At 49.4% G+C, this 16,880-nt stretch overlaps 2 protein-coding genes across 2 annotated transcripts; one reads left to right on the forward strand and one right to left on the reverse strand.

Moving 5' to 3' along the window:
- Positions 1–394: 394 nt before the first annotated feature.
- On the reverse strand, positions 395–921 carry LOC142476721 (histone H2B 1.1-like). The gene has a single exon (XM_075581884.1). The coding sequence runs from the start codon at positions 893–895 to the stop codon at positions 515–517; it is 381 nt and encodes a 126-aa protein (XP_075437999.1). The 5' UTR covers positions 896–921; the 3' UTR covers positions 395–514.
- Positions 922–1,196: 275 nt separating this feature from the next.
- Positions 1,197–2,671, forward strand: LOC142476723 (histone H2A type 1-like). The gene has a single exon (XM_075581886.1). It carries the CDS (start codon positions 1,223–1,225, stop codon positions 1,616–1,618), a length of 396 nt encoding a protein of 131 aa, XP_075438001.1. The 5' UTR covers positions 1,197–1,222; the 3' UTR covers positions 1,619–2,671.
- Positions 2,672–16,880: the final 14,209 nt, after the last annotated feature.

Below are 16,880 nucleotides of genomic sequence, written 5' to 3' on the forward strand. Positions count from 1 at the left end.
GCGTTATATACCATGCGGGTGTGAGGGCATCATTTCATGCACACTTATTCTGACACGTGCACATATCATCTGTATTTTAGTGAGGCTCAAAAATAGTACACGAGTGAACATAATCGCAGATTATTAACCTCAAATCCCACTTCACGAGCACGAACTCCATTACTAACACAGCAGCGCCACCCTGTGGGATGTGTGTGAACTGCAGATTATCTGAAGGGGATTCTCGGCGATTGTCACTTTGTCTGCGGTTCTCCCGCCTCTTACTAACAAAACAACACAAGTACAGCAAACACGTGGCTGGGTAGGAAGCCAGAAAGAGCTAAAAATACATCACATAAGATACTTTATAATATATAATAGCTACAAAAGCAAATAACTGAGAAAGTGCAATGTATAATAGAACACTTCCCTTTTATCCCGAGCACAGATGACATATGAGCATATCTCTTATAGTGATAAAGTGGGTGGCTCTTAGAAGAGCCTTTGTGTTTGTGGGTCAGTGATGAGATCGGGGTTACTTGGCGCTGGTGTACTTGGTGACCGCCTTGGTGCCCTCGGACACGGCGTGCTTGGCCAGCTCTCCCGGCAGCAGCAGGCGCACAGCGGTCTGGATCTCCCGGGAAGTGATGGTCGAGCGCTTGTTGTAATGAGCCAGACGGGACGATTCCCCTGCGATGCGCTCGAAGATATCATTCACAAAGGAGTTCATGATGCCCATGGCCTTGGAGGAGATGCCGGTGTCAGGGTGAACCTGCTTCAGCACTTTGTACACGTAGATCGCGTAACTTTCCTTCCTGCTCTTCCTACGCTTCTTCCCATCCTTTTTCTGGGTCTTGGTCACCGCTTTCTTAGAGCCCTTCTTGGCCGCTGGCGCAGACTTGGCTGGTTCAGGCATGTCGGGCGATGCTTCCTCTCCAAACAGCAGAGAAACAATGTCACCAAAACCCCCAGCAGCTCTATTTATAGGAGTCCTATGCAAACTAGCAGCCCCAGCATTCTGTTCTTCTATTGGCTGACTTTATCATGTGACCGTTTATGACATCATCAGTTTTCTTTCAAATTAGACGATTGGTGGTTACAGGATTATGGAACTGATTGGCTGTTTTCAAAACTGACCAATCACAGAGGAGTTTCGGCTGCTGTCTGAGTGTATAAATAAGGGCACAGGGGGCGGGGTTTGTCAGTTCTCCTGTTACCCGAGCTGCTGTCTGAGTGATACACGATGTCTGGAAGAGGCAAACAAGGCGGGAAAACTCGCGCTAAGGCCAAGACTCGCTCATCTCGGGCTGGGCTGCAGTTCCCAGTCGGCCGTGTGCACAGGCTGCTTCGGAAGGGAAATTATGCTCAGCGTGTGGGGGCCGGAGCCCCGGTCTATTTGGCCGCAGTGCTGGAGTATCTGACCGCTGAGATCCTGGAGTTGGCCGGTAACGCCGCCCGGGACAATAAGAAGTCCCGCATCATCCCCCGGCACCTGCAGCTCGCTGTGCGGAACGACGAGGAGCTGAACAGGCTGCTCGGAGGGGTCACCATCGCTCAGGGGGGTGTCCTGCCCAACATCCAGGCCGTGCTACTGCCCAAGAAAACCGAGAGCCACAAACCGGCCAAGAGCAGCAAGTGAGCTTCACCCCCGAGACCAGGAGCAGAGATCCCCACATACCCAACACAAAGGCTCTTTTCAGAGCCACCCACAACATCAAAAAAGCGTTATAGTATTTCACATTTCCTGCAGGACATGTTTTTATTATATTTCTATCTCCATTCTAAGTCACTTTAATTGTTTATGATAATAGTTCTCTTCATTTGTAAAGTAATGTATAATTAAGTCCATGTATGTGGAGGTGTCAGTTCTGTCATTAGAAACAGTAATGCGTTTGATACGACACTGCAGAAAGCAAATCAATATTTAATACCATAAAGGCACCTACTGTATATATAACTTGGGGGTGAACTTTAATTACCGACATGATGATTTTAAGGAAAAAATCCCATAAAATTGATGAACTGATTAAAGTGCATTTAGTTTGCTGGAACCATAACTATAAAGCTAAACAAAAAAAAACTGTTTCTAGTTCATCGCTAAATAAATTAAAACAAAGTAGTGTAGCATGGCTAATACACTATAAAGTAGTGTTTGTTTCTGTTTGTGATTATACAAAAGGCGCAACGTGTTGGTATTAGGAGTCTATTCTTGAAACAATTTACCACACGGTGGCGCTGTTGGATTAGAAATCGGTATCTTCATTACTTGGCTTGTAAAGGCTAAAACCTGTTTTTATATCGGACACAAATTCGCAAGCCATGAAGGTGTATTATACTGAAAATGTATATAATGTATCATTAAAGACAAGTGAGTAACATTGATGCAAGAACAATTAAAAAAAAAAAAAAAAATTCAACCAACGTTGTTTACAGATTGCCCTCGAACATGCAAAATCAAGTCATAATATAATTAATGTTGACATGTTAGAAAATAAAATAGCATAATGGTATAGAAAGATTCAATAACCAAAAGGCAGAACACATAATTACAGCATCTGGTCTTCGAAATAAACAGCACAAGTTTTTTGGAGGTACAATTTATCAAATTAATTCCTTTATGAGCAAGAACAATAATCAGAATTTATTTTTGTACCACTAATATACTCTGTGCTATAAACTAAAAATTACAGAACCTGTCCCTGGTCCATCTGTGAGCATGTGGCCCATATACTATCTGTCACGGACCGCACAAAAGTGAGCATGTAATATGCAACCAGGGTTAATACACACGGCTACTCTAGCCAACTCACCTTTCTCCTGCACAAAGTACTTTCAATATGTTTATATTAACCCATTACTCAATTGCAATCCCATCTATGTGCGTACATCACTGGATAATTTAGGCAAAATATGTAATTATTTACCAGAGTCTCAGGTCCCTGTTTATTATAGAAAAAAAAAATTGTGCACTTAACACACAATCAGTTGTAGCTAAATGTGGCAGGCAATGAAAATACTCTGTACAAAGCGTGCACCAGTTTATTCTGAGCCCCAACACATTACTTATTAAATGTTTTAATACCCCCGTCCATGGTCAGTCCGGAGTCCCTGGGCTCTGTTCCCTGTATGGGAGCTGGCGGCACTCACAAGCCAATCTGATCTGGACTCAATGACCGGTTTGGCAGCGTGCTGCCACATGCCGTCTAAGCTCTGATCTGACAGCAAGGTATTGCGGAACTGCTTACTGTGCTCCGGCCCCTTGGCCCTAGTCATACTGGCAGGGATAGGGTTGTCAGTTTGGTCAGGTTACACCCAGCTTACTTTACTGGTCTCCTCCAGGACATCCAAGGGATGAACTCCAATGTCCGGGAGTGATGGTTTCATTCTTGGGACCCTCAACAAACATAGTGTCAGAGGTGGCAAGGTCTCAAGTCTGACAGCAGGTCACAGCCACAATGGGAAATAAAATTGGCAAAGAGCCAAGGATAGCGTTGCACCACGAGCAGGAACAGATGAAGAGGGTGTGGTAAAAACATAGTTATTGGCAACCAGAGAAACACACTAACATGTTTCGCTCCCACAATAGGGCACACTCGACGGACACACTCTACCCCTATTAGTGGCACATAAAATTGCCATAATCAGTTCCCAACAACATGTTGGTGTTATGGCCTGGGAGGTCTCTGCCATTACGGATGCTCTGGGCCATGCCCTAATCGATGAAAACACGGGCCACCTGCAGGGACTTAGGGGCACCATCGGACAGGTGGCAGATGCTCTGGCCCAAACATATTAGGTTGGAGAAGAGTGATGACCGTGCCAGGGTCCAACTGGCTGGCCACCATCATAGTGCTGATGGTATAAGGGCACAAATATTTCAACCGCACAATGATCTGCTCTAGCCCAATGGTGGCTCCTCTTTGTGTTGCAGCACAGGCAGCAATCTCGGCAGCCTCGGAGACTGGGACCTGGGTTGCCTGGGTGATATGGTGGGTCACCTGCTATTGCTCGAGCATGGGAATGTGACTTACCCTGGCGTTTATATGAGGAGCTGGGTTGTGGGTCCCATCGCAGGTGGATCGGTTCAAAGTGCAGTGGGGCAAACCACCCTCAGGTGGCACGCCCTGTTGAAAGCAAAGCATTGCCACTTATGGGTAAACTTGGTGGTCGGGTTCTGGAACTAGGGGGCACTGGGCAGCTCCACAAAGATGCATCGGACCTTGGGGTTTATGTGTGCCGAGGAGGTTGGTGGCCAGGAACTGGAACACTCGGTTGGGGTTGTTGCCAGAATAGGAGTCGAGCCGCCATGAACTCATCCGTAATCTTGGCAGTTTGCTGAGCCATTGATGGTTTGCCATCCATAATGCATTCACTCACCTCCGGGAAATGTTTGAGTACAAATTGCTCCTTCACGATTAAGTTAAGGAATACATTGAAGGTACTCACTGAACACACAGTTATTCACCTCTTTGCATGATGGGCTGACCGGGCCACAGAGTCAGTGTGCTAATCCGTGGACCCCTTGTGCATGGCATGAAACTGGGTCCAGTAAGTCTCGGGCGTGATCTCATACTGAGACCAGAGCAGTGCTTTTACCACCTGGTAGTCACCAGCATCCTCCCAAACCATTGCTTGATAGGCTTCCATATCTTTCCCACGCAGCTTGGGGAAGAAGCCTGTCACGGGAGACCAGATTTTTTAACACACTTCGCCAACTGGGGTCTGAGGGAGAAGAATCTAGCCTCAACTAGGTGCAGGGGACTGCTTCAGTAGATTTGCCCTGTACAGCTCCTTCTCAGTGCTATTGTCCCAATAGCACTATTTAAAATCCCGCCAGTCGCCTGTCCGATCAGCTTCAAAACGTGTCTGGTACTCTGATTGGCTTCTCCCCTTACATAGCTCTCGGGCTCCTATACTTTTCATGGAGCAGGGGCAACCAGCCAATCGGAGGACGATGTCTTGTCCGGCTGTACAAATCAGAGGAGGGGGCCGGCTTAGTCATTCTTGACCGCCCCTCGAGTAGGGAGGGTCTAGCGAGGGGGAAATTTGAAATAGCCAATGGAAATTGTGCCTATGGGACTCAGACACGGCAACGGTTGAACTAGCCAGCCCCATACATCCCGCTGGGTAGGCACCTCAGCCTCTCATGTGAAAAAAGTATTTGCACCAACGAGAACCAGTTCCCCGGACCTGATTACCATCCCTTCCCTACTCACCATTGTCCTCATACTCACACCGACCCCACCTTCTGTCACAAAGCAGCTTTTCTCCGAAATGCTAGCAAAACAAAAGGCAGTGCTGGCTGCCTTACTAAATGTATGGGGAACATACTGTACTACTACAGGGCACAAAAGTGCCTTTTTTTTACCGATACAATGCCTGTTCCCAATTCCTACTGTTTTCCCCCTTCTAGAGATTACACAGTGATTAGCTCTTTTCTGGAAGATGTTACACACAATACATTATACACAGGCCAAACGAGCCTCACCGAGGTGGCTATTACACACAGTTTTGGGGTATCCAGCCGGGCTTCATCTTTATTATGTGAGGTTGGCTACCCCATACCATCAAATATCCCACTTTAAGATGAAGGCTCTGGGAAAGCTACCTCATCAGGTGTCTCTCCAAGACTGAAGACCCTGGAAGTCCGTTTGTCGGGGCTCGGATCGTCGTGCTGGGAATGATTATTGGCGTTGCTGTGCTCATTGCACTTTTTTGTGTTGAATGGTAAAATTAAACTCCTGGAGGTCACACCAACTTCCCATTTTCACCTTAAACCCGCTGCAACAAGCTAAGGGGGTTGCGATCAGTGATCACAGTGAAAGGCTTCCCGTAAACATGACCTATAACTTCTTGAGAACCCACACATTGTTGAGACTCTCTTTCTCGATTGTGGCATAGGTGACCTCCCAAGGCAACAGCTTGCAGCTTAGGTAGGTGAACATAGCCTTGCTGCAATCCTCACCTACCTGGCTTAGCACAGCACTGATGCCATAAGTTGAAGCATTGGTTTGCACCAAGAATCGCTTGATGTTATCGAGGACCACCAGGATCAGAGCACTGGCTCGAGCATCTTTGAAAGTCTGGAATGCTGCCTACACTCAGGAGAACAGGCAACTAGCACCAACAGTATATTTTTTGTTAAATCGGTCATGGCTTGAGCCAGAGCACTATACTGGGGCAAAAACATTCTATAGTAGCTGGTGGTACTTATAAAAGTGATTACCTGCTTTATAGTGTGGGGGACCGGCCAGTCCACTATTGACACAACTTTCGTGGGCTCAGGCTTGAGATGTCCCTCGCCTACCCAGTAGCTGCGGTACAATATCCCCACCATGCCGACTTGGCACTTGGATGGCTTTAGTGTCAGGCCAGCCTCCCTGATCCTATCTAGGACTGCTGCTACATTAACCAGATGAGTGTCCCAGTCATTAATACAAATGGCTAAGTCGTCCAGATAAGCCCTAACATAGCCCTTAATCCCTTCCAGCAACCGGTTGACAAGGCGCTAGAACGTGGCCGGCGTTTTCTTCATCACAAATGACATGACCAAATATTCTTACAAGCCAAGGATGTTGAAAGCCGACCTTTCCTACACCTGCTGGGTCAATGGAATCTGTACAAATTCATGGTGGCCAGATACCTGGCCCCGATGAGCTCATCTTAGAGCTCATCCATGTGGGACAAAGGATAGGCATTTGCCACGGTCTGAGTATTAAGCTGACGTTATTTTAAACAGAACCAAGTGGTCCCACCCTCCTTGGCACCACAAATACCGGTGAAGCCCAAGGACACTGAGCACGAGAAATTACCCCTAATGCCATAATCTCCTCAACCTCCCCCTTAATGCTCCAGTTTACCTCCGCAGAGATCCATTACGCTTCTTGAGGAGTGGCCAATGATCCCCGGTGTTGACCGGGTGATCGGTTAGATGGGTAATGCCCTGATTATCTGTAAACATGACCTGGTGCTGCTCTAGCATCTCTCGCACCAGCTTGGGAACCGCGAGTTGGGGACCCATCTCCACCTGCTCCACTAAGCCTCCCTGCCGGGTTTCTCCCAGGAGATCGGGCAGAGCCTGGCTTGCCGGATCCCCCAGCAGCGGGCTACAAATAGCAAACATCTCCGGCCCGCTCTTGTGATACTCCTTTAGCATATTGATATGGTATGTTATGTGCCTACCTGCCTCTGGATCCTGGTTTACCACATAATTACACTCATGCACCCGCTGGTGAACCGTGTACAGGCCCGCCCAGGCGGCAAGTAGCTTGTTCTGCCAAGTGGGCTTCAGTACAAGCACCTGCTGCCCTGGGATTAATTCTCTACTACGGAAACTCCTATCATACCAGCGCGTTTGCCTGATCTGAACTGCCTCAAGTTTAGCCTGTGCCAACACCATGTGTTCCTCTATCTGGTCCCTGAGCCCCACCACGTAATGTAGCACCAAAGCATCAGTATCTCCCCCTCCCAGCCCTTATGAAACAGATTGAGTGGTCCACGGACATGGCACCCATAGAGGAGCTTGAAGGGGGAACAGATGGTAAACTCCTTTGGTACCTCTAGATACGCGAATAGCAGGTGATGTAAGTGAGCTTGTCAGTCTCACCCTTTCAGCTTCCACAAATGCTTGCAACATTGACATTAAGGTCCCATTGAACCGTTCACATAATCCATTCGTTTGGGGATGGTAGGGGGTTGTACAGAGAGATTTGACCTCGCACATTGCCAAGAGACATTGGAGCCGTTCGGACATGCACTGTGCCCCCGGATCAGCCAGGATCTCACTTGGGAAACCTACCCTAGTGAATATCTCAATCAAAGACTCTGCCAATTGACGTACTTCAATCAAGGACAGAGCAACTGGGATCATGTGCGGATCCACTATATTTACAGCTACACGCTGGAAGGACTCACCGATCACCGGTAGCGGTCTCAGGGGAGCCTTTGTGTGGTCACTCGACTTGCCCACTAGGTGGCAGGGATTACAGTTATGGCAGAACACCAATACCTCCTGTCATGACGCCGGTGAGTAGAAAGTCTGTAGTAGCCGGGCTCTAGTATGAGTGACTATCTGATGCCCCTACCAGCAGGATCACATGGGATATCTGCATCAACTGTGCCCTATACTCATGAGTAACAACTATCTGTCACCTTAATGTCCCTGATCTGACCAGAGCACTCTTGGATTCCTGTTATGAGACACTGTGGTGCCAAAGGAACCGATGGGACACACCCTTGGAGTCAGACTCGGTCGCTTGAAGTATCATGCCCTCCAGTTTGGGGTCCGATCACACAATGTCCATGAACTCCTAGCTCAGTCCTGGTAGGTTGGCCCTGTCAAACAGTCAGAGGAAATGTTGGGACAGGGTTCGGGACAAATGTCTGGCTTGTGCTGGCTTACCTGCTTGGTGTCCACCGGGACTTCAGCTCTCTTTGGCTCCAAAAGCTGGGGAGAGATAATTTGGGTGGTGTGCGGCAATGCCAAAGGCACTTCCACCTGGGCAACTTCCTGACTTTTGCTCGGGGTGACCGCAGCCACTGGTGCATTCTCCTCAGAGTAGGAGCAAATAAAGTGCCCCAAGTCATTGCCCAGCAGGATGTTGGTGTCCAAGCCGGGTTACACTGTGACATCCCAGACTCCTCTACTAGTGCCCTGATCAAGTAACACCCTGGCAACTTGCAATAACTTGGGGACTCTGTCCAGCATTCTCACCGGCATCCCCGTGCCTTGGAGAAGTTTCTCTGGGCTGACCATATCAGGTTGCACCAGATTACCGTAACACCGGTGTCCATCAGGCCGGCAACCCGGAGATGGCCTCTGGTAACCGGGCACAAATATTGTTGGCGGACATCATTGGATTCCAGCCCGATGGCTGCGATTCCATGTCCCTCCAGATCCACTTCTGCATCGTTGACTGCTGCTGCTAGGTCTGCTGCTGCACATTCTGCATGGCCTCCACTTGCTATGCTTTTGGGGCCAATCTCACGTAGGGGATTGGTCTCGCTGCTTGTGAGCATTGCCCCATGTTGGGGTTACTGGAGCAGGGTGGGTTGGGGCAGTCCACCCGCAGATGGCCTATCCAATTGCACTGGTAGCACCGGCGCTCATGGGCAAACTCTGCAGGCTTTGGCTGCAGCACCTCCGGCACTCCACTTGCTCCATCCCAGCTTAGTGGCCTTGGGAGGGTCAGCTACGTTAGGTGGTGTTGTCGCTGTCACTGGATCGGGGGTCAGGACCCACTTCTCCAACTGTGGCCGCATGGTCACAAAATCATCTGCCATCATGACGGTCGTCTGGTGCATTCTCGGCTTATGCTCTATGACCCACTCCCGCAACTCCGGTACACATTTGGGCAAAAACTGTTCACGGATGACGATGTCCATCCTGTCTAGGAGCGAGGTGACTCTGCATCTGGCTACACACCGAGGGCTGTGAAGGTCTAGCCAGGAGTTGAACTCCATGTAGGTGCCCCGCCTCCTTTGTCCAGAGCCCTGAACTGGGCACAATAGAACTCCGGTGAGAGGTGCACTGGACTATGCTCATTATGTGTGGAACTATCGGTCCTGCAGTCTTGAAATCACGAACTACTCAGAAATGAAAGTCCCGCAAGAGATTCAGAACTGGGCCAAGTGATGTCCATTACTATCCACCAGATAAAAAGCCTGTCACAGGAGACCAGAACCTTTACACACATCCCCCGGGATCACACAGTGATTAGCTCTTTTCTGGAAGTAGTTACCACTCAATACATTATAAACAGGCCAAATGAGTTTCACAGAGGCAGCCATTACACACAGTTTTGGGGCAGCGAGCCGAGATTCCCCTTTATTATGTGAGGCTGTGATAGGATGAGGCGGAGGAGAGGATAGTTGGTGATGGACTGATTATGGTTTGTGAGGTTGGGTTGAACAGTGGTAGTTCATCAAGGGTTAGTGGTAATTTTAGTGGGGATAATGAATGGAGGTGTCAGTTAATAATGGAGCAATCTATGTAGGGTTTTACAGGTACAGTTAATGGGAGAATCAGTTTTTTTTTTTCAAATAATTTTATTAGGCATTTAGATATGTATGCAGGTACAACAAGCGATATAGCCTAACATTTTTAAATCAACAATTTTTTTGGGGGGAAACAGATTGACAACCTCAGTTGTCAGTAAAGAGGGGGGAGTGCCTTCAGAGAGGGAAGGCAGGGGGGGGGACTGGAAGGGTGAGGGGGGGGGGGGAGAGAGGGGGGGAGGTGTCAGAGGGGTTTGGGAGTCCCATCTGGCTGTTGGGGATGTGGTCTCGCAGGTAGTTTTAGTTCACTTCTGGGGAGGGGGTAGACCTCTGTCTCGTTTGAGCTGGTTGTCTGACCCTATTGCAGGAAATCCACTGTTCCCAGATGTCCTCTTAGGCGGGGAGTTTTTGTCTCACGATAGCGGTAAGCCTTTCCATGATCATCACCTCGCCGACTCTTTTTTTGATCGTTCCCAGTGCCGACGTGGTTGTTTTCCTCCAGGAGGCCGCAATACAGCATCTTGCCGCGGTACTACTTCCCTGACAGGGTTATATTCATTGTGCATCTACTAAATCATTTTCATACTAGTATTGTGAGAATCAACAGTTTCTCTAATCTACTGTGCTTCACACTAACTATGACACTACCTGGTCATCTAGAGTGATTGCACATCAGAACTGAACAGTACACTTTTTAGGTTTTAAATATATTTGTTATGTTTGCATTTTTCAACTATCATTAAATAAAAGTCTATTATTTTCATTAGTAGGGCTGAGTGCATCATATAGGGTTCTTTCCTCTCTCCTCCTATACGCTTAAGTTTCACCCTGATAGCACCTCCCTAGAAAGTCTATTTTGAGCTGAGCAGGATTTTCCCCTCCCCACCCCTCCCCCTTCCCTTTCCCCCACTGACTGCATTAAATAAATGTTACGCTGTGCTCACCACGGACAAGGAGGGTCCCCGAAACTGAGGTGAGATGGGTATGTAGAAGAAGTAGCCTAGTGTTACGAAACGCGTTGGAAGAGAGGTGTCTATGCTCTTCTCCCCCCATCCTGTGTGATCAAGGACACTGTTTGGACACTGTCTACAAGCCGCCTGCCTAGCGCTGTATTCCTCCCTGCTGCTTAACAACTCTGGACTGACACGCACGCTGTGCGTTCCACGAGAAGCATTGCGGAAGCTGAGGTACGACTAGTGATGTCATCGCTGAGCGCCCAACGAGGAGTGGCGGCAAATGTTGCAGTGATCCATGGACGCTGAATCCTGCGGCTTTTTTACCAACCTGTGAGCTGTATGCTGTGGGGCTTTCTCTACAAGGGACTTATCCACCTACCATCCCCTAACAGAGGACGCTGTAAGGGACTGATGAGACGACTGCAGATCCACTACATGCTGAGATCCATCTGAGGGTGTCGCACAGCGTTATCTCCTGGTGTGGTAAACCTATATACCAACTGCTTGTTTATTCCTACTTGATGTACGCAGAACTATTTACTTTTAACCATAAATTCACATTTTATACTTTAATACACTATGTGCGTTGTGCGCCTTGTTCTTTTGTTTTTTGTCTAGTATCTGGGGTGTCGAGCCACCCTCAAGAAAGGCTGCAGACCCACGATTAGTGCCAGATCAACACTTAAGGTCCACAACATTGTTTGTTTAATCACGGTGCACTGTTCACTTGATATTGGTTGTTAACTAGTTATTAGCTGCGCACTTTTATCTTTTTTTCTACTGAGATGGGTAACAAACTGCACCCACAGCTACGGGGACATGCCTGGAAAGTGGAAAATAGGCGTCTGGAACCGTCTGGGAGTATAAGATAAAGTAAGATACTCTCCAGACGAGAAGGGAGGTTCCAGAAGATAGGTGGTACCGAGAGCCTGGGGTCCAGAGCCGGGAGGTAGGTCGGAATCCGCAAACCGAGGTGGAGGGGTCGGGGAGTCCAGGAGGTCAGGATACAAACCAAGGGTAGAAGACCAGAGCGGATCCACAGCCAGGCCGGTTCGGTACGCAAGGGATCACTAAGGAGACAAAGAGACAGGAACTGAGGCAGGCACGACTGTGGTTAACACAGGTCATATAAAGCTATACTCAGCCAAAGAATGAATGGCTGAGCAAGGTATAAGTAGGAGGAAGGACCAATAGGGAGAGGGGGAGTAACGAGGGAGCGGTCCCAGGAAAGATAGGGAGTGGTAAGGAGAAACTCACCACAGCTGTGCTAGATGTGCAGCTTGAGAGCGGTGCACGCACATCAGGCGTGTGCGCCACGCGGGAGAGGCGTGCGCGGCCTCAGCTGGGGGCGGGAACTTCCCCTGAGGGAGGACGTAAAAGTCCTCTGCCGTGCGCGAGATCAGTAGCCGCCGCGGGAAGCGGAGGAGAAGGGAGATCCCGCCCGCGCCGGCAAGAAAGCAGAGCTGGAGCAGGGGTGAGTAAAGTCACGGGGGGAGCCCCTTTAGAGAGAGGTGTCCCCCCGGACCTTACAGCGGACCTTACAGTACCCCCCCCCCCTTGAGGAGCGGCCTCAGGACGACTCCAATATGGCTTTTGCGGATATTTGGAGTGAAAGAGTCTCAGCAGTCTGGGGGCATGTATTTGATGGTAGGGTACCCAAGATCTTTCCTCTCGGCCAAAGCCCTTCCAGTGAACCAGGTATTGTACCGAACCCCTCGTCCTCCTGGAATCCAAAATAGACTGGATTTCGTACTCTTCCTGCCCCTGAACTATGACTGGTCTAGGGTCAATCGGTGTCCTATGGAACCGTGGACTCTGGGACACAGGTTTCAGCAGTGACACGTGGAACACGGAGGGTATCCTCATGGATGGGGGAAGTTCCAGACGATATGCCACAGGATTGATCCGTTCTACTACTGAGAATGGACCCAAGAACCTGGGAGCCAGTTTGTGGCTTGGACCAGTTTGTGGCTTGGAGTCTTCAGTCTAATGTTCTTGGAGGAGAGCCAGACCTTATCCCCTGGTTTGCAGACTGGTGCCTGACGACGGTGACGATCTGCCTGTGCCTTTAGTCTATGGGTTGCGTTTCTCAAAGCCTCTTGGATCCTTTTCCAGGATTCCTGAAGATCCTTCATTTGGTCATCGGTCGCTGGAACCCCGGAAGGAACTGAGGTGATGGGCAGCTGACCCGGGTGAAAACCATAATTAATGAAAAAAGGGGATTTCAACGTGGAGCTGTTCTTTAAAGAGTTATGTGAGAACTCTGCCCACGGAAGTAAATCTACCCAATTGTCCTGGCTGTCTGCGATAAAGCATCGGAGGTATTGCTCCAGAGTTTGGTTCGTTCTCTCGGTTTGCCCATTAGTTTGGGGATGATACCGGACGAAAAATGGAGGGTGATATCCATCCTGCGAGCGAAAGCTCGCCAAAATTTTGAGACAAATTGTGTACCTCGATCGGATACGATGGAAAGAGGAACTCCGTGAATGCGGAATATTTCCTTAACAAAAATGACTGCCAGGGTAGGGGAATTGGGAAGGCCTTTGAGAGGAATGAAATGGGCCTGTTTGGAAAAACGATCCACGACAACCAAAATGGTATTCATCCCTTTAGAGGTTGGATGTTCCACCACAAAGTCCATGGACAGATGACTCTATGGGCGTTCTGGTATAGAGAGGGGTTGTAGAAGGTGTAGAAGGCCGTACGGCTTTTTACGAGCGGTCTTAACCTGGGCGCAGATTGGACAAGTTTTTACGTACACTGAAATGTCCTGCAACATGGTTGGCCACCAAAAGGTACGACCAATGAGGTCAGAAGTCCTGCTAATGCCTGGATGACCGGCTGACCTAGAAGAATGACCCCACTCAAGAATCTTCTTAAGGAAGCGTGGAGCTGCATATAGACGGCCGACCGGCACCTTAAGGCCCCTCGGAAGATTAGACTGTGCTGCCATGACCTGATCCAGGATATCAAAAGAATTGGCCGAAACAATATATTTGGAGGGTAAGATTGTTTCGGAGATAATCTCGGAATTATCTTCAAACAGGAATTGACGTGAGAGTGCGTCTGCCTTTTGATTCTTTGAACCAGGAATGTAAGATATGAGATAATTAAATCTCGAAAAAAAAAGAGACCATCGATCCTGACGCGCCCCAAGGCGACGTGCACTCTCAATGTAAAGTAAGTTTTTATTATCAGTAAAGATCGAAATGGGGATCTCCGTTCCCTCCAGAAGATGTCTCCATTCCTGAAGGGCGAGTTTAATAGCCAGGAACTCTCTGTTTCCGACGTCATAGTTCCGTTCTGCCGAATATATATATTTTTTTATAAAGAACCCACAGGGATGAGGTTTGGCCTTTGGGGACTGTCTCTGAGAGAGAATGGCGCCAGCACCGACGTCGGATGCGTCTACCTCTAGGGTAAAGGGGAGCCCGGGATCAGGGTGACGCACAATAGGAGCAGAAGCAAAAGATTTCTTAAGGGAGTCGAAAGCTTGGAGAGCTACAGAAGACCAGACTGCTGTGTTAGCTCCCTTTTTGGTGAGGGCAGTCATTGGGGCCATGGTAGAAGAAAAATTATTGATGAATTTACGATAGTAATTCGCAAATCCCAAGAATCGCTGTATGGCTTTCAGGGAAGTGGGTTGTGGCCATTCTAAGACAGCCTTGAGTTGGACTGGGTCCATAGAGAAGCCAGTGCTAGCAATGATATATCCAAGAAAGGGAATGGAAGAAAGATGAAAAGAACATTTCTCTAGTTTAGCATGGAGATTGTTCTCCCAAAAGCGGGACAGGACTATCTTGGTGTGTTGAATGTGGTCAGAGAGGGATTTGGAAAAAATAAGGATATCGTCAAGTTATACGATAACGAAGCTGTCGAGGAGATCACGGAAGATCTCATTGACAAACTCCTGGAAGACCACCGGGGCATTGAACAGGCCAAAAGACATGACTAGATATTCATAATGCCCATCCCGGGTGTTAAAGGCGGTCTTCCATTCGTCGCCCTGACCTATGCGGACAAGGTTATAGGCTCCGCGGAGATCAAGTTTGGAAAAATTGTTGCCCCCTGTAAACGTTCGATGAGTTCGATAATAAGTTACATGGAGTAACGGTTCTTGATCGTAATTTTGTTAAGACCTCTGTAGTCAATACAGGGGCGCGAGGCGCATGCGCGAAGCCAGGGTGAATGGCTGCTTAGGGATTTAGCTCCCTTCACACTGGCAAGAATTATATAGCACAGTGACAACAAAAATCAACATAAAATCCTCCGGAAGGCTGATAAACTTGGCGGAATACCTGGGGATGCCAGCCAAAGCAAAATCGAAGCAAGAGGACCCCTCGGTCAAGCCATATTTTAATAAAATCACTCCGTCGGCAGCAGGAGGCTCCGTCTCACCCACACCGACTATGCATTCAGAGTCCGACAGCGAGACACTAACCCCACTGGCAGATGACCAGGAACTGGTCAGGAGAAAGGATCTACGAGAATTTTGTGGGGAAATGAAGAACTTTTTCCGCAAAGAACTGTGGAACCTGCGGAGAGACCTGGACGCGGTGGGCGAACGGACCGGGACCCTTGAGACAAAAATGGATACCAACACGAGGGCCATAGTACAAACTAACAAAAAAGTCTCCCAACTGGCAGAGAAGGTCTGCGAGATAGCAGACAAGCAGGAGGATTCAGAAAACCGGGACCGCAGGAACAATGTTCGCATAAGGGGAATCCCTGACCACGAGGACTTTGTGCAAAAATGGCTGGAGCATTTGCTCCCAGATAAATCTGAGCAGGACTTACACTTAGACCACTGCCACTGAGCGCTCTGTTCAAAACCGCAAGCGGGAGACCCCCCTCGAGACATAATAGTGAGTTTCCACTATTACCGCATCAAAGATGCTGTCTGCCAGATGGCGAGGGAGGCGAGATCCCTGGAGTTCGAGGGATTCAGGCTTCAGGTCTTCCAAGATCTGTCGCCAGCTACCCTTGCCAGACGTAGGAGTCTAGGCCCTGTAACAAAGATATTGCAAGAGAAGGGGACCCGCTACCGGTGGCTGTTCCCGTTTGCCTTGCTCGTGGTAAAAAACGGGGTCGCAAACACGCTTAGGAAGGTGGAAGATGGCGACGCATTTCTAAAGAAGCTGGGACTGTTGCAGAGAGCGCCTAGCCCTGGTCCCTCCCAACCTCCTCACCTTAATCCGGAGCCCGATCTAGTGCTGGAGGCATCCTGGCAGAGAGTGGGGACTTCGGTAGCTGCTGATCAGTGAAGAGCCGTGTCTCCCCGCAGCAGCCGTGTCCAATTAAACATTTAAAGGCAAAGTGCCCTATATCCCCCCCCACAGAATACATGGCCGCCGGGTTCCCTTGCCTGTACCTTTTTTCTTCTCTCTCCGTCTCCCCCTGGTGGTTCTCCTCGAACATTGCAGGCCGCATTGGAAGTAGACGACCATCCTCGGCAGCGTTTGGCGGGAATCCAGGAAAAGAGCGCGAAGGCAGCGGAGGCGGCATCGTAAGATTGAAGAAGGCTCCGCGTCACCACTATGCCATGGCCCATGTGACTTCCGCCTGTCCCGGCGACCTCTGGGACAGCGGAACGGCGACCTCTGGGACAGCGGAACTTCCGGTCTGACGCACACGGAACCATTATTCCTCCACCGCGGCAACAGGAGGATTACACCCTCCACAGAGGGGCGGCGGCCTTCACGGGCATGGCCGGGAGGAGGAAACGCCGGGTACTGCAGAGGGAGAGACGACTGGACTCAGAGGGGTGGGAGGGGCCAGATTGATGACCTGATCCCCGTCGCCCCCCGAGGATCCCACGGGTGGTAGCTGGGCAGGCCGTGTGCAGCGGGCAGAGGGAGGATACCCGGAGGGTCCCTCAATCTTCATCATCATGTCCCGTTCCAGTCGGGGGGCGGGGGAGGTGGGGAGAACTCCCTATACTGAACACCC

The sequence above is a fragment of the Ascaphus truei genome, unplaced genomic scaffold (assembly GCF_040206685.1).
Source record: "Ascaphus truei isolate aAscTru1 unplaced genomic scaffold, aAscTru1.hap1 HAP1_SCAFFOLD_1656, whole genome shotgun sequence".
Lineage (NCBI taxonomy): Eukaryota > Metazoa > Chordata > Amphibia > Anura > Ascaphidae > Ascaphus > Ascaphus truei.